The sequence below is a fragment of the Rhinolophus sinicus genome, chromosome 2 (genome assembly GCF_057876585.1).
Source record: "Rhinolophus sinicus isolate RSI-liver-muscle chromosome 2, RSI-T2T, whole genome shotgun sequence".
Classification (NCBI taxonomy): Eukaryota; Metazoa; Chordata; class Mammalia; order Chiroptera; family Rhinolophidae; genus Rhinolophus; species Rhinolophus sinicus.
This window is the reverse complement of record NC_142502.1, coordinates 114,097,791-114,115,937: the sequence shown is the minus strand read 5'-3', so window position 1 is coordinate 114,115,937 and position 18,147 is coordinate 114,097,791. Positions and strand designations below refer to the sequence as shown.

At 44.6% G+C, this 18,147-nt stretch overlaps 1 protein-coding gene and 1 non-coding gene across 2 annotated transcripts in view; one reads left to right on the top strand and one right to left on the bottom strand.

Annotated features, from left to right (window-relative positions):
* Positions 1 to 18,147, top strand: part of FER1L5 (fer-1 like family member 5) — a 54,373-nt gene that overhangs the window by 14,651 nt on the left and 21,575 nt on the right. The window contains exons 13-19 of the mRNA XM_019725908.3: positions 191 to 243; positions 1,401 to 1,469; positions 3,689 to 3,732; positions 3,824 to 3,906; positions 3,983 to 4,077; positions 4,981 to 5,109; positions 6,730 to 6,907. Coding sequence (XP_019581467.3) covers positions 191 to 243; positions 1,401 to 1,469; positions 3,689 to 3,732; positions 3,824 to 3,906; positions 3,983 to 4,077; positions 4,981 to 5,109; positions 6,730 to 6,907 — 651 coding nt within the window. The remainder of the gene's footprint in view (positions 1 to 190; positions 244 to 1,400; positions 1,470 to 3,688; positions 3,733 to 3,823; positions 3,907 to 3,982; positions 4,078 to 4,980; positions 5,110 to 6,729; positions 6,908 to 18,147) is intronic.
* LOC141572037 (U6 spliceosomal RNA) lies at positions 17,486 to 17,592 on the bottom strand. The gene has a single exon (XR_012497048.1). It is a non-coding gene; the product is annotated as a U6 spliceosomal RNA (small nuclear RNA).

Here is an 18,147-nt window from a genome sequence, read left to right as displayed (position 1 = left end):
CTGCTGCCAATATAGGTCATGACACAAAAGAGCACAAAGAGACAGAGTGGAAATGGGAGTGGTCTGCCCAGAGTGGGGAGGGTTTTCAGTTGTTCTGTCACCTCTCTATTTCCCCCTCCTCAAAAAAAAAATATATATAAAATAAAATAAATGCTGCTGTCTCAGGAATCCTTTAACTTCTTGTTCACAGAGAAACACCAGCTAGTGAGTCCTCTGTTGGAGGTGGAACTAATTGGGGAAAAGGTAAGTGTAGAAAGGGTGCAAGGCTTAGAGAAATGGTCACCTAGAAAAAAATAGTGTAGGGGAAAAGACTGGGTTGGTGGGCAGGACCCCAGGGATCGTATCCCAGTACATCCATTAATGGACAATGGGATCCCACTGGACCAGGACCTCAGTGCCCAGGGCCTCCCATGGAGAAGACACCCCCGAGAAAACCAAAGGTACAGATGCCCAATGAGTGCATGAAACAACATGCCTGAACATGACCGTTATTGAAACTGTCTCTGTTCCCTCTGGGCCTCAGTTTCTTCATCTATAAATTGAAAGTTCTGGGCAAAAGAGTTGCAGACATTCCATGAACTTCTGTAAATAGAGTAGCGTTTTCCAAAGTTTGCTGATGGGTATTATGTGCAAAAAAAGGTCCTATGTTCAAATTTGGGAAATGCTAGGATTTAAGTTAAATAAATTTTCCTCCAAATTTATAAACCACCCTTCCCGCCATATTCTACCTGTGAGAAGAAGTCATTGAATCTGGCCCATACATAAGGGGAGCGGGGTCAGGGTGCACGCTTCGAAGGGAGGAGCACCAAAGGACTGGTGCCCGTGCCTTAGGCCGCCACACCGAGCACGGTTTGTCGCCGGCTCCTGCTGAGATGATCATGGGTGGGAGATGCCACACACTTCAAAAATTTTATTTCTGTGTTTTTCTGAGCATGTGTTAAAAAGTTTAACCAGTCCAACCAACCCTTGATTTCCCTAACATGATTGCTTAGAATAAAGCTAGGTTTATAAATGAAGGCAAGTGATGCTTCAAGAAGGGGTGCCATGTGTGCTGTTGCCATCAGCACTGTTTCTGCTCACTTTTCTATTGGGATCTTAGAGTTTATCTAACAAAATCTATGTTTGTTTATGCACTCATGTAATAAATTTAGAGCCTTATATCTATTTACTAATTCAGTCTATTGAAAGCTGATTTAAGGACAAATATTGAGGAATCTGGACCTGAGTGGGTACACAAAGGACTGAAGTTGTAGCTGACGAGAAGTTGTCCATGTGTCTTTAGACCAGGGATTCCCATGAGGGACAGTGTCCCTCTGTGGGCTGGACTGGAAGGGCTGGAAGGTGAGGCAGCGGAGGGAGGGAGACAGGTTGGCACTGACACTGCTTTGGGATGTTCCCAGCTCAAGACACAGGTGCAGACCCAAACCGAGAACCCTACCTGGAACAAAATCCTGACCTTCCGGATTCAGGTACTGCCATCCCATCATGCCTCACACATGGGAGGAACGATGGGGTGTTGGTGTGTGTAGGGGTGTGGATGGAAGGAAGGGCCAAGGAGCACTGAGGGGGGAGGGCTTTGGCTGACAGGGCACACAGGAAGCCCAGGACTACTGGAAAACCTTACTTTATCCAGTATTAAGAAACGAGTGGGCCATACAACTGAACTTTCCAGAAAATGTAAATGTGCCCTCTCACCTGCATTAAAAAGTACACCACAACCATCACTTTAAAGACTCATTCTAAATAGTATTATGTATTATGCATTTTCTTATTTCCTAGGCCAAGGGCCCTGAATACAATGACAGCCCTTTGTTGATGGTCTAGAGGCACCAGGGCACTAGTTTTTATTCTTAGTTATTATTCTGGAGTAGTTATTATTCGTTCATAGCTAAATGCCCCAAGATGCCCTTCTTTGTGGGGTTCTACGGTCTGATTTTTATAGCTTTGCAGTCCTTCTCAGTCACCAGTCATCAGTGTGGGTGATGCCAGGTGTCGCCCAGCCCAGGAGCCAGGCTTCTGGGAGCTGTGTGCAAAAAAGACATGACAGTTCTGAGAGAACTTGAGTGCTGTCATGAGTGCCAGTGGACAGAACTTTGGGTGGCATCTATTTGGCCACAGAGAGAGTGTTCATTTTCCTTATCTCTTATGTTTGTGTGACATGAAATTAGCCAGTGAGCTCCCCTTCCCACTCCTGTGGGCCCTTCTCCTTGCTTCTAGAAGCTTCGTCAGTCTGCCTCCTGGTGAGTCACTTCTAACCATTCCTCATAATCTCCACATTCGTGGATGATTTTATATACTCTTAAAGTAGGAAGAGAGTTTAGAGGGGGCCTAGTCCATCCTAGTCCCCCACCCTTGCCAAACTCCCTCCTACCTATCCCAGGCTATGACAGGGCTCATGGCCAGCCCCCCAGGTGCTTAATGGATGCTCAGAGCCTTGGAAGTCCTCCCTTGTGTCCAGCTGCCATCAGGCTCAGAACCAGTGGCACAGAACCAGTCCCTCCTTCAACCTTCTAATGTATGAAGGTGTCCACACACCCCCATTCCTGGCAGAACTCAGTGTCCAGGGCTGAGGCCATGTGGATGCAGGCCTAATTGTCACTCTCCCTCTGGAAATGCAGCAGGCTGATGTGAACCTCACTTTGATGTGGCCGCATTTCTTACTAGCCAGCTGCCCCACTGGAAAGCCCTTTCCTTACCTCCCCTTAGACCCCAGCCTGCACAGCAAGGGGGACATGGACGGACGAGGAGAGTGGAGAACGGAGGGTGGGGGGAACTTCTGTGAGGGGAGAAGAGGCCCCAGCTGAGAATATGGGGGTCTCACTCAGGCCTAAACCCTAGCAGCTGTTTTATAGATGGACTCTTTTGTTCTCATAATTGAGAAAACCCTGTAGCAGAGTGGAGATGAGACTCAGAAGCGTGGATTCCAGTCCTGACTCCACCCCTTACTGTGTGACCTTGAGCAAGCCCCTCTGCCTCTCTGGGCCTCATTCCCCATCTGTAAACAGGGACAATCCCAGCCTTCACTGGGTTATGGCAGACTGGTTAGGAACTCTGAGGCTGCTTCAGCTCCTGCGTGTAACATGAGAACTTCAGGAACTCAGTTTCTCTGTGCCTGTCTGAAAATGGGACTAAGAACAGCACCTGCCTAGTGGGGGTGTCAGGAAGGGTCACTCAGGTGAATCCAGACAGATCATTCAGTAGGTCAGGGGACAAAGGAGCCCCTCCCCAGACAGGCAGCCACTATTATTTACTCTCTGAGGAGCTAGATGTCCCACTGCTAGATGCGATGAAGACATTCTAGGCCCACGACTTCCCCACGAGATGGTTTGGTGACTATGCATTCAGACTGTGCAGGGCTGCGCAAGCACTGAAGCATCAAGTCCACAGATCTCACAGGCCCTGAGCGCATGCAGTTAGTGGGCCATTTGAAGAACAAGAATACAAAACGATCACAGGATGCAGTCCTAGTCTCTCCCAGGGCCTTGCAAGAGGTCCATGTCAGTGGGGGCCCCAAGGCCATGGGCCCAGAAGCCCCCATGGGAAATTTTGGTGGTAGTTAAATGGCGCATTGGTAACTGAGCCAGGCCTTGGACCTGGACCCAGACTTCCAAGCCTTGCGGTCTCCGAAAGGACCTGACCCTCCAAGTAGGAGCATGCGCCCACTGCTCCTCTCGCCTCCCCCCTGCAGCTGCCCTGCCTCTCCAGCTACATCAAATTCAGAGTCTTGGACTGGTGAGCAACTGGGTGGAGACTGAAAAACATGCCAGGGAGGAGAAAATCAGAGCCCGGCCAGGGGCTCAGACTGCAGTGTGTTTCTCTCCAGCTCCACAAGCAACTGCCGGGATGAGATTGGGACTGCCAGCCTTTCCCTCAACCAGATCTCATCCACAGGAGCAGAAATGGAAGGCAAGCGAGCCCCACCCTACCCTGCCGTACTGCTGCGCCTCTCCACCAGGTCTGCCCTCTCACCCTCTCCTTGCAGGAATGTACTCTGGCTTCCTGCCCTGCTTTGGCCCCAGCTTCCTGACTCTCCATGGGGGCAAAAAGGCTCCTTTCCAGATCCAGGAAGACGGCACTGTAAGCTTCTCACTCCAGCTCTAGGGAACAGAGGTAAAACCAACCATGTGTGAGGCACTGGGCCCTGGAGATGCCCGGAAAGGACACGGTCCCATTTCTGTCCATCACACGCTGTGGAGAACATGAAGCCTGTACAGGAATGGCGGTGGGCATGTGGGGCATGTTCTGTGGCCCAAGAACAGAACAGAGAGGGGGCGCTGAGATGAAACCTCGGGTAAGATTTTCAGCAGGTGGAAAGAACCTATGAGACAAAAGAAACACAAGTCAATGCAGAAAAGCCTTTTTATTTAGGTCTGGTGACAAATGTCAGAAAGCCAAATCCAACTGGCTTACAAGAGGAAATGGGGCTAGGAAAGACTCTGAGCGAGGAAGAGGCAGGCACGGGGGCACGAGTGCCACCTGAGGACTCTCACTCTCTCTTCATCTCTCATCGCTCCTGCTCTCCAGCCTGGGCCTCATTCTTTCCCATGGCAGTCAGGCCTGGGAATGTGGCCACAGGAGCCTCTAACAGGGAAGCCCAGGGAAGCACTGTAATTGGCCTCCTCAGGTCACATCTGCTCCCCTTGGGCCAATCACTGTGGGCAAGGAGGCAGGGCATGCCCTGATTGGCAGAGAGAGCACTCTCGGTAGTCATCACAGTTCCCTCCCATCAGGAAGCATTTATGGGGTGGGCAAGCAGAATGCCGTAGGGCCAAGTGGGTTTAAGGGTGCAGAAGAGGGGTCAGGGGCCCAGAGGTTTCCAGGCACTGTCATGTCAGGGGTCTGGAATTCCTCCCTGGGTCATGGTCAGCCCTGGGCAGGAAGTTAGTAGACAACTCTGTCTTTGCTACAGAGGTATCGAGAGATGGGCCTGCTCTGTTTCTCTCATCCCATTTCTCACCATTTTCCTCCTGGTTACCTTAGAACAGCCCCAGCTCTGTGAAGGATGGTTTGGCGTATCGAGGCCGAGTCTTCCTGGAATTAGTCACCCACATCAAGTCCCACCAAGACACGATGGTGAAGAGCCTCTCCCAAGAAGTGACCAGTGTAGAGGTACTCCAGCACGAAAGGGGTCCTCTGCCCGCCCCTGTCGACTGTGCGTCCTGCTTCTGGGCCTGGCCATAAGCTGAATGCGGTGATCGCCCATGAGGACGGTGGTCAAGCTACCTGAGTCTTTACTGAGTTGCTATGGTTTCATGCTGTGCCAAATCCCAGGTGTCCAGGGGACCCAGTAAAGACAAGATAAAGCTTCAGTGTAAGAAATGTGTCATCTAGTTAAGGAGAAACATTTTAAGGCACATTCTGAGAAGTTTGGATTTCTTCCTAAAAGCAGGGGCAGGGCACTGAGGCAGGAAAGTGTTAAGAATAGATGGAGGGGAGTAAGGTGGGCCACCCACTTACTCAAGAGAACGGGATATAGTCACAGGGGAGGAGAGTTGGGGAAGAGGGTGCTGGTTTCAGAGTCCTTTCGGAAGCAGAATGACTGGAGCCACTGACTAACAGGACATAGAAGTAAGGCCAACTCCTCTAAGCTAACACCAATTTTCTGCCTTGGGTGGCCAGGTGGTAAGGCGGCTTGCCCCAACACGGGCTCCCTGAAGGAGAAGCAGGTCTGGGGGAGACGATGAACCCCACCTTTGATCTGTGCTTGTGAGGCCAGTCCCCAAGGCTGCTGGACAGATGGGTGTGCCACCAGCCCAGCAGGATCGGAACCATGGTTGTGTGGGACCTGCCCGGGGGGAGTAGGCAGAGTGAAGAGAAAAGGGAGCTGAAGCTGGAGCCTAGGGGGCCGTGGAGGAGCAGTTTGCAGAGAAATGTGCTGCGGCAGCCTCCGGAGGGGGGGAGCTGCAGAAAGGGGCTGTCAGCGACCTGAGTGAGGTGGAGAGAAAGGCTGAGGACTCAGAAGTGTGCGCTGGTAACTGGGAAGGCACACCGGTAGCCTTGGGTCCCGAGAGCAGCTAGGTGCCCTAGGAGGGAGGGAGAGGTCACAGGTAGTTCATGGAGGCAAGTGCATAGCCACTTGGCTGGAGAGTGACAGGAGACAAGATCAGGTGGTAGCTAAATAGGAGCTCAGAGGGAGGGGGGGAATATCTTTAAGGCAGGGGAGACCTGAGCTAGTGAACAAGAGTGGGAGCATGCAAGAGTAGAGCTGAGCTTGGCGACAGAAACAGGCTAATATGATGGGTGAGAACCCTGAGCAGATGAGGGGCATGGTGGGAGGAGGGGGCTTGTGAAGGACCCAGAGAGGATGTGCGAGTGTGTGCAACTACCACCATGCACCCCTGCCCACACTTGGTCTCATCTGAGGAGGGCATTTAGGCAGAAACGAGAGGGGTGGGGTGGCCAAACATTGGTGGGGGGAAGTGGCCTAACCCAGAGACTGACCTGACAGGGAAAGAGCCACCTGTCCAATTTCAGGAAGGGAAAGACCCAGGGTGGGCAGGGTGTAGGGGGCCAGGTGCTGGGGGTCCTGGGAGGGACTTCCCCCTTGATGAGCCAGGTAAGGGAGTGGAAGTCAAGGCAGGGTCTGAGGGCGGGCGAGGTCCGTCATGGTCTAGCTCACCTTGAGAGAAGCAAAGATAGCTTTTGAAAGAAACAGGCACCTCATCCTTGCCCCTGCCTGTTTTATAGCCTGTCCATCCCTGGCTCATGTGCTGTGGGTTATTGTTCTAGAAGCACCAGAACCGCCAAAAGTATGGCCTGTGCGTTATCTTCCTTTCCTGTACCATGATGCCCAAATTCAAGGAGCTGATCCAGTTCGAGGTCAGCATTGGCCACTATGGAAACAAGATGGACCTGAACTACAAGCCTCTCGTCTCCACCACACAGCACAGCCCAGTGATCTACGATGGTAACAGTCAGATCCAGCCAGAAAGCAGAGCGCTCACCCACCACGTGCTGGGCTCTGTGCTTGGCCCTCTAAGGGGATTAGCTCATGGGACATTGATAGGCACTGTTAACCCACAGTTCTCAGCTTCAGGGAGGGGAGGTCACCCGCCCAACAGTGCACAGCTAGAGGGCGGTGAACCCATGATAGGAGTTGAAACTAGGTCTTGACTTCAAGCCTTTCTCTCCATATTACAACTTCCCCAACCCCATCTTCTCCCGGATTACTGGGAAGCAGCCCCATCCATCCATGCCGTCCACTGCTCATCTGCTCACCTCTGTCCATCCATCCATCCATCCATCCATCCATCCATCCATCCACCTGTCCATCCACTTACTGGTCACTCGGCACTATCAGAACAGTCTTCATGGTGTTGTCACTGGGCAACAGCAGCAGCATTGCCTGGGACCTGTGAGAAAAGCAGAATCCTGGCCCCACCTGTCATACAGAATCAGCAACTCTGGGGATGCCCCCTTCCCCCCCTCCCCTGCAATCCGTGATTTACCAAGCCCACAGGGCGATTCAGATGTGAGCTAACTTGTGAGAACCCCTGCTCTGGAGGAATCCGGTCTCCCTTTCCGTCAGCTTCACCATCTCATTACCCATTGAGAGCATCCCTCTTCTCGACTTGTTTTTTAAAAAAAAGCTTTATTGAAATATAATTCACAATGTCATACAATTCATCCATGTACAGTGGACAACTCAGTGGTTTGTAGTATATTCACAGAGTTGTGCAACCATCGCCATAGTCAATTTTAGAATATTTTCATCACCCCAAAAAGAAACCCTGCGCCCACTAGCAGTCTCTTTCTCTTCTCCCCCACGTCCCCTACCTTAGGTGACCACTAATCTACTTTCTGTCTCTGTAGAGTTTCCTGTTCTGGACATTTCACATACCTGGACTCATACAAGATGTGGTCCTGGGCGTCTGGCTTTCATTTAGCATTATGTTCTACTTGTTTTTAAATTATGAAATATGTAGACAGCAAGTATATACAATGTATATATAGTTTAAAGAAAAATAAAAGTTGAACTCACAGCACAGCTTCAGAGATAGCAAACTGTGAGCCCCAAAGAAGGCCCCTGTGGGCCTTTCCCAGGTCCATTTACTCAAGAAATAATCATGGTCCTGACTCCTGGGGTAATCACACCCTTGCTTTTCTTTTTCATTTTTACCACCTATGTGTGTGCAGCCCTAACAAGCACGCTATCGTTACATTTTATATCGCTGGAAGCTTTCAGTCTCTATTCATCTGCTTTTTCATCTTTTGCTCAATACTGTTTTTTTTTATATTAGCATTCATAGCTGAAGTTCATTTCCATTTCTGTATATATCCCACTGTTTGGTTATAATTTTCCTTGAATGTTTGGTAGCACCCACCTCTAATTATGTGGTATGTGAAGACACTTAGATTGTATCTTTTTTTCTACTATAATTTTGTGATAAACATTCATATGCAGTCTCCTAGTCACAAAAGCAAGACTTCCTGCTAAATTATATGCCCAGGAATGGAGAAGAAATTCAAAGCAAAAGTAATGCTACCAAATTACACTTTCATCAGCACGGTAATGAGAGTCCCTGCTACTCTGCGTTCTCACTGTACTTGCTATTGCCCAGCGTCTTAATTTTTGCCAATGTGGTGGATGTAAAATGTTATTTGCTATGATCCTGATTTGCATTTTCCTGATTATAAATGAAAGTTGAGCATCTTTTCATGTGTTTACAAACATTAGTTTTTCCTCATCTGTAAAAAGCCTATTAATATCTTTTACCCGTTATTCTATTTGGTTGTATTTTCCTTATTGATGTGTACGTAATTTTTTCAGGGACAATTGTTTGTCAGATGTGTGTATCGTAAATATCTTCTCTATGTTTGGGGCTTTTCGTTCTCTTAATGGTGAATATTTTTTTATTAAGGTATTATTTACAAACAATAAAGTGCACAGATGTTAAGTGTAGAGCTTGATGATTTTTGACAAATACAAAAAGACACTGGCTCCAGCACTGCTTTTAGACATTCATTGTGTTGTTGCATGTGTCAATATTTTCTTTCTGATGGCATTCCATTCTAGGAACATGAGAGTTTATTTATCCATCCCCTCATAATGGACATTGGGCTTGATGCAGCGTTTGGAGTATTATGAACATTCTTGTACAAGTCTTTGTCAAGCTTCATTCTTGCCCTTCCTTGCTCTACATCTCAGGGGCTAGATACCTGTAAACTACATTTCCCAGACTCCCTTGCCAACTACTAGAAGGGGAGATACTGTTGTACTGCCCTCTCCTTCTCCTCCCCCCTCTCTTTCCCGCCCCTTTTCCCTCCCCTCCCCCCCATTCAGGAGAAATGTCTGGAAGTGGCTGCATCCCTTCAGAGACCTCAGCTTTGGCTGCCCCCTCCTCCAGGATGCCTGCCTTAGCCAGGCAGCTCCTCTCTGCAATCCCACTACACCTTCTTTGTGGCTCCGGCACCCTCTACAGCAACCTCTCCCTGCAGGGTGGGTATGCACCTGCCTCTGGTCCCACCACTGCCTCCCTGTGCCCCCACCCCAGGAGTACAGTGACAGGGTCTGCCTCCTGCTACTAATCTCTGGGCATCCTCGCTTTCCAGGTCTCTTGGCCCTTCCAACACTTTTTTCCTGTCAAATTCACTCTATTTAAAATATCTAGTATGGTGTTTTCCTGGCTGGCCCCTGACTGTTCGTCCTCCACCCTACGCTCCCATCAGCCATGTTTCAGAGCCTTATCAGCAAATCTGGTATAAACTTTTGGGTTTTTATCAATCTGATGTGAAAAGTGGCATTTCAGTGTAGTTTCAATTTGTATTTCTCTCATTATAAATGAGGTTACACATCTTTTCATATGCTTAAAAGTCATTTGTGTTTCCCATTCTGTTAATTGCCTGTTCGTATAATTTTCTCTTTTCTTCTGTTGCGATGTTGGTCATTTTCTTATTCATTTCTAGGATCCCTTCATATATGGGGAAGATTAGACCTTTATAATATGATCTGTAAATAATATGTTTCCCATATTTGTCTCATATCTTTGCTTATGGTGTTGAGGTTTTCTTTCCCATGAAGACTTTTTTAATGTTCTCAATTTCTTTCATGGCTCTGGCTTTTGAGTCATAATTAGAAAGGTCTTTTCCACTCCATATTTATTATCTCATCTTTTCTTCTAGAAGTTTGTGGTTTCTTAAAGGTTCATAACTCATACCTTTTCTTGTTCTGATATTTTCCCCTATAATCTCTTGATTTTTTTAATCCAGCTGCCCAAAGAGTCTCTCTTCATCTTGTAAGTCCAATAACGTCACTGGGATATGTCTATGTTGATCCTTTTAGGTCAATTTCCCCTGGCACATGGTGTACTCTTTCAATATGTAGATCCAACTTTTTTTTGTTGTAATTCATTTAGTGGTGTAATTTGCATTCCACAAAATTCACTTGTTTGCAGTCTTCCTCCCCTTCCCATCCCCCGGCCCACAGAACTACTGATCTACTTCTGTCTCTGTGTTTACTTTTCCTGGACATGTCACATAAATGGAATCATACAGTGTGTGGTCTTTCCTATGTCTCTTGGAGTAATGTCTTGAGGTTTATCCACGGTGTAGCATATATCAGCACTCCATTCCTTCTTATTGCCAAATAGTATTCCATTTCACGATGGAATAGTATTCCATTCATAAGTTGATGAACACAGTTTCTACTTCTACACTCTTGTTTATTATGAGCAAAGCTGCTGTGAATGTTTGTGTAAAGTCTCTGTGTGGACATATGCTTTCATTTTGCTTGGAGAGATGCTCAGAAGGGGAATGGCTTTTTAAGAAACTGCCAAACTTTTCTAAAGTGCCTGCACCATTTTGCATTTTGCCAGCAGGGTTCCAGTCTCTCCATACCCCCACCTCTGTTTGCTGTCACCTCTTTTTTTTTGTATTATATAAATTTCTTTGATTTGTTTATTCTTTTTAAATTAAAGTTTATTGGGGTGACAATTATGAGCAAAGATACGTAGATTTCAGGTGTACAATTGTGTAATACATTATCTATATATCACATTGAGTGTTCACCACCCAGAGTCAGTTCTCTTTCCATCACCATATATTTGATACCCTTTACCCTCATCTATCACACCCCCTCCTTACCTTCTGGTAACCACTAAACTATTGTTTGTGTCTAAGTTTTGTTTCTTCATTTATTTTTCTTGTTGTTTTGTTGTTTTCAGTTTTATATACCACATATCATTGAAATCATATGGTTCTCTACTTTTTCTGACTTATTTTGCTTAGCATTATAATCTCAAGATCCATCCATGCTGTCGCAAATGGCACTATTTCATCTTTCCTTAAGGCAGAATAGTATTCCATTGTGTATATATACCACAACTTCTTTATCCAATCTTCTATCAAAGGATATCTACCCAAAAAATCTGAAAACATTTATCTGTAAAGATATATGTGCTCGATTATTCCTAGGTAATGCTATTTTTTATTTTTTGAGGAACTTCCACACTGCCTTCCATGATGGTTGCACCAATCTGCATTCCCACCAGCAGTGTATGAGAGTTCTTTTCTCTCCACAGCCTCTCCAACACATTATTTGTCTTGTTGATGATAGCCATTCTGACTGGGGTAGGGTGATATCTCATTGTGGTTTTTATTTGCATTTCTCTGATGATTAGTGATGTTGAGCATTTTTTCATATGTCTATTGGCCATTTGTATGTCCTCTTTGGAGAAATGTCTATTCAGGTCCTCTGCCCATTTTTTTTTTTTTATAAAGATTTTATTGGGGAAGGGGAACAGGACTTTATTGGGGAACAGTGTGCACTTCCAGGCCTTCTTTTTCCAAGTCAAGCTGTTGTCCTTTCAATCTTAGTTGTGGAGGGTGTCGTTCAGCTTCAAGTTGTTGTCCTTTCAGTCTTGGTTGTGGAGGGTGCAGCTCAGCTCCAGGTCCAGTTGCTGTTTTCTAGTTGCAGGGGGCACAGCCCACCATCCCTTGCGGGAGTCGAACCGGCAACCTTGTGGTTGAGAGGACGCACTCCAACCAACTGAGCCATCCAGGAGTTCAGCAGCAGCTCAGCTCAAGGTGCCCTGTTCAATCTTAGTTGCAGGGGGTGGAGCCCCTTGCGGGACTCGAGGAATTGAACTGGCAACCTTGTGGTTGAGAGCCCACTGGCCCACGTGGGAATTGAACCGGCAACCTTCGGAGTTAGAAGCATGGAGCTCTAACCGCCTGAGCCACCGGGCCGGCCCCTGCCCATTTTTCAATTGGATTATGTTTTGTTGTTGTTGAGTTGTATGACTTCCTTATATATTTTGGATATTAGCCCGTTATCAGAGGCGGTGTTTGCAAAAATCTTCTCCCGTTCAGTTGGTTGCCTCTTTATTTTGTCGATGTTTTCTTTTGCTTTTTCGTTTGGGCAGAAGATTTTTAGTTTGATATATTCATTTATTTTAGCTTTTACTTCCCTTGCCTTTGAAATCAAATTCATAAAATGCTCTTTGAACCCAAGGTCCATAAGTTTAGTACCTATGTTTTATTCTATGCAGCTTATTGTTTCAGGTCTTATGGTTAGGTTTTTGATCCATTTTGAATTAATTTTGGTACATGGTGACAGATAGCAGTCTAGTTTCATTCTTTTGCATGTGGCTTTCCAATTCTTCCTGCACCATTTATTGAAGAGACTGTTTTTCCTCCATTGTATGTTTTTGGCTTCTTTGTTGAAAATTTTCCATATTTATGTGGGTTTATTTCTGGGTCCTCAATTCTATTCCATTGGTCTGTGTGTCTGTTTTTCTGCCAATACCGTGCTGTTTTGATTATTGTAACCCTGTAGTATAAGCTGAAGTCAGGAAGTGTGATACCTCCACCATTGTTCTATTTTCTTAGGATTGCTTTGGCTATTTGGGGTCTTTTGTGGTTCCATACAAATCTGATGATTTTTTGTTCTATTTCTTTAAAAAAATGCCATTAGGATTTTGATGGATATTGCATTAATTCTGTATATGGCTTTGGGTAATATGGTCATTTTAACTATGTTGATTCTTCCAATCCATGAACATGGAATGTCTTTCCATATTATTGTCTTCTTCAATTTCTTTTAAATATCTCTTATAGTTTTTAGTGTATAGGTCTTTCACATCCTTTATTCCCAGGTATTTTATTCTTTTTGTTGCAATTGCGAAAGGAATTGTTTTTTTTAATTTCTTTTTCTGAGATTTCATTGTTGGTATGTAGGAATGCAATGAACTTTTGTACGTTGATTTTGTAGCCAGCAATTTTATTTGTTTATTGTTTCTAAAAGCTTTGTGGTGGAGTCTTTAGGGTTTTCTATATATAGCATCATGTCATCTTCAAAGTGACGATTTAACTTTTTCGTTCCCAATTTAGATGCCATTTCTTTCTTTCTCTTGCTGATTGCTCTGGCGAGGACTTCCAACACTATGTTGAAAAGCAGAGGTGATAGGGGACATCCCTGTCGTGTTCCTGAATGTAGAGCAAAGGGCTTCAGTTTTTCCCCATTAATTATGATATTAGCTGAGGGTTTGTCATATGTGGCCTTTATTATGTTAAGGTATTTTCTTTCTATACCCATTTTATTAAGTGTTTTAATCATGAATGATGTTATACCTTGTCAAAACCTTTTTCTACATCTATTGATATAATCATATGACTTTTGTTCTTTATCTTGTTTATGTGGTGTATCACATTGATCGATTTGTGTATGTTGAGCCATCCTTGTGCCTCTGGAATGAACCCCACTTCGTCGTGATGTATAATTTTTTTTTTAAGATTTTATTGGGGAAGTGGAACAGGACTTTATTGGGGAACAGTGTGTACTTCCAGACCTTTTTTCCAAATCAAGTGGTTGTCCTTTCAATCTTAGTTGTGGAGGGTGCCGTTCAGCTTCAAGTTGTTGTCCTTTCAATCTTAGTTGTGGAGGGCTGCACAGCTCAGCTCCAGGTCCAGTTGCCATTTTCTAGTTGCAGGGGGCACAGCCCACCATCCCTTGCGGGAGTCGAACCGGCAACCTTGTGGTTGAGAGGACGCGCTCCAACCAACTGAGCCATCTGGGAGGCAGCTCAGCTCAAGGTGCCCTGTTCAATCTTAGTTGCATGGGGCGCTGCCCACCATCCCTTGCGGGACTCGAGGAATTGAACTGGCAACCTTGTGGTTGAGAGCCCACTGGCCCATGTGGGAATCGAACCGGCAGCCTTTGGAGTTAGGAGCATGGAGCTCTAACCACCTGAGCCACCAGGCCGGCCCATTGTTAGGGATTTTTGCATCTGTATTCATCAGAGATATTGGTCTGTAGTTTTCTTTTTTTGTGTTATCCTTACCAGGTTTTGGTATCAGGGTAATGTTGGCCTCATAAAACGAGGGAGTATTGTCTCTTCTTCAATTTTTTGGAAGAGTCTGATTATGACAGGTATTAGATCCTTTTGAATGTTTGGTAGAATTTACTAGTGAAGCCATCTAGTCCTGGACTTCTGCTTTTGGGAAGGTTTCAGATGATTGATTCAATTTCCTTACTGTTGATCGGTTTATTTAGATTTTCCAATTCTTCGTGATTCAGTCTAGGAAGGCTATATGTTTCTAAGAACTTGTCCATTTCTTCTAGGTTATTGAATCTGGTGGCATATAGCCCTTCATAATATTCTTGGATAATCCTTTGTGTTTCTGTGGCATCTGTGGTAACTTCCCCTCTTTCATTTCTGATTTTGTTTGTGTCTTTTCTCTTTTTATCTTAGTGAGTCTAGCCAAGGATTTGTCAATATTATTAATCCTTTCAAAGAACCAGCTCTTTGTCCCATTAATTTTTTCTATTGTCTTTTTGTTCTCTATTTCATTTAGTTCTGCTCTGATTTTTATTGTTTCCTTCCTTCTGCTGACTTTAGGTTTCATTTGTTCTTTTTTTTCTAGTTCTTTAAGGTGTAACGTGAGGTTATTTATCTGCGATTTTTCTTCTTTCTTGAGATAGGCCTGTAAAGATATAAATTTCCCTTTTAAAATTGCTTTCGCTGCATCTCAAAAATTTTGGGAGGATGTATTTTCATTCTCATTTGTTTCTATGTATCTTTTGATCTCACCTCTTATTTCTTCTTTGACCCAGTTGTTCTTTAAAAGTATGTTGTTTAATCTCCACATATTTGTGTTTTTTCCCAATTTCTTTTTGCAGTTGATATCCAATTTCAAAGCCTTGTGATCAGAGAATATGCTTGGTATGATTTCAATCTTCTTAACTTTGCTGAGGCTGATTTTATGACCCAATATATGGTCTATCCTTGAGAATGTTCCATGTACACTAGAAAAGATTGTATAGTCTGATGTTCTAGGATGAAGTGCTCTATAAATGTCAATTATGTCCATTTCATCTAATGTGTCATTTAGGGCTGCTATTTCGTTATTTATTTTCTGTTTGGATGATCTGTCCGTAGCTATCAATGCTGTATTTAGGTCCCCTAGTAAAATTGTGTTTTGGTCAATTTCTCCCTTTAGTTCTGTTAGTAGTTGCTTGGTATATTTTGGTGCTCCCTGATTGGGGGCATAAATATTGATGACTGTATGTCTTGTTGTATAGTCCCCTTTACCATTATGAAATGCCCATCTTTGTCTCTTGTCACCTTTTTTTATCCTGAAGTCTGTTTCATGTGACATCATTATGACTACACGTGATTTTCTCTGAATACCATTTGCTTGGAGTGTCAATTTCCACCCTTTCACTTTGAGTCTATATTTGTCCTTGTAGCTGAGATGTGTCTCTTGGAGGCAGCATATGGTTGGATTTAGTTTCTTGATCCATTCTGCTACTCTGTGCCTTTTTATTGGTGAGTTCAGTCCATTTGCATTTAGGGTGATTATTGATATATGAGGATTTCCTATCATTCTATCTTTGGTTTTCTAGTAGGACTATGTCTCCATTGTTTCTTTGCCTTTTTGTTGTTGTCTGTTGTTTCAGTGTGGTGGTATTCTATGATGTTTCCCTCTGTTTCTTCCTTTTTTATGTTATATATTTCAGTTCTGGATTTTTTTTGAGTGATTGCCATTAACTTTATGTAAAAGAAAGCTTCATATTTAGAGTACTCCATTTTCTTCAGCACGCTTACCTTCTCCATTCCCTTGTGCCAGTTCAGACCTTTACTCTCTCCCCTTTTATGTTTTTGTTGTCCCAAATTATCCCTATTTATGCTGTGAGTTGATTTCTGCACTTCAGTAGCAAGTTGTCTTTGTCCTCTTTTTTTCTTTTTTTTAAAGATTTTATTGGGGAAGGGAACAGGACTTTATTGGGGTACAGTGTGTACTTCCAGGCCTTTTTTCCAAGTCAAGTTGTTGTCCTTTCAGTCTTAGTTGTGGAGGGCGCAGCTTAGCTCCAGGTCCAGTTGCCGTTTTCTAGTTTCAGGAGGCGCAGCCCCGCATCCCTTGCGGGAGTTGAACCGGCAACCTTGTGGTTGAGAGGATGCACTCCAACCAACTGAGCCATCTGGGAGATCAGCGGCAGCTCAGCTCAAGGTGCCATGTTCAATCTTATTTGCAGGGGGCTCTGCCAACCATCCTCTGCGGGAGTCGAGGAATTGAACCGGCAACCTTGTGGTTGAGAGCCCACTGGCCCATGTGGGAATCGAACCGGCAGCCTTTGGAGTTAGGAACATAGAGCTCTAACCGCCTGAGCCACTGGGCTGGCCCCTCTTTTTTTTTTAAGTTTTTTTTTTCTTCTTCTTTATCCTGTATGTTATGTTTAGTGTCTTTATTGTTTTGTATAGTGTCTTATTTGGTGTAGGGTTGCCATTTCCTGCTTCTATCTGTCTGTTCATAATACTAACTCATGGTTTTGTATTATTTTGCTTTTTTGTTTCAGGTCAAATAGCCTCCTTCAGTATTTCTTGTAGTGCAGGTTGTGTGTTAGAAAATTTCCTCAGCTTCTGTGTGTCTGGAAAGGTCTTTATTCCTCCTTGATATCTAAGGGATATCTTTGCTGGGTATATTATTCTTGGCTCATAATTTCTCTCTTTCAATAGTTTGAATATTTGGCTCCACTCCCTTCTGGCTTGTAGAGTTTCTGCTGAAAAATCTGATGATAACCTAATGGGCTTTCCTTTGTAGGTTATCATCTTCTTTTCCCTGGCTGCCTTGAGGATTCTTTTTTTGTCATTGATTTTTGACAGTTTCAATACAATGTGCCTTGAAGAAGGCCTGTTGGGATTGAGGTAATTAGGTGTTCTATTTGCTTCTTGGATTCGAGAGTCCAGTTCTTTCCACAAGTTTGGGAAGTTCTCATTGACTATTTGAATATACGCTCTGTTGACCTTCTCCATTTCTTCTCCTTCTGGTATGCCCATTATTCTTATATTGCTGTTTCTGATGGAGTCAGAAAGTTCTTATAGAGTGTTTCCATTTCTTTTAGTTCTCAAGTCTCTGTCTCTTCTTCCATCTGTGTCATTTCCAGATTTCTATCTTCGGTGTCATTGATTCTTTCCTCCATCTGGTCAGCTCTATTAGCTAAGCTGGGTATTTCATTCTTCATTTTACTGAGTTCTTTTTTTATTTTTTTTTTATGGAACACTTCACGAATTTGCATGTCATCCTTGCGCAGGGACCATGCTAATCTTCTCTGTATCGTTCCAATTTTAGTATTCGTGCTGCCGAAGCAAGCACATTTTACTGAGTTCTTAATCTCCAGAAATTCTATTTGGTTCTTTCTAAAATTTCATTCTCTTTGGTTAAATGTCCATTTTGTTCTTTTTTTTTTTTTTTTTTTTAAGATTTTATTGGGGAAGGGGAACAGGACTTCATTGGGGAACAGTGCGTACTTCCAGGACTTTTTTTTTTTTTTTTCCAAGTCAAGTTGTTGTCCTTTCAGTCTTAGTTGTGGAGGGCACAGCTCAGCTCCAGGTCCAGTTGCCATTTTTCTAATTGCAGGGGGCACAGCCCACCATCCCTTGCGGGAGTCGAACTGGCAACCTTGTGGTTGAGAGCCCACTGGCCCATGTGGGAATCGAACCGGCAGCCCCCGGAGTTAGGAGCACAGAGCTCCAACCGCCTGAGCCACCAGGCCGGCCCCATTTTGTTCTTTGATTGTGTTTCTGAGTTCATTAAACTGCCTGTCTGTATTTTCTTGCATCTCGTTGAGTTTTTTCAGAACTGCAATCTTGAATTCTCTGTCATTTAGGTCACATATTTCCATGCCTTTAAGTTCATTTTCTTGAGACT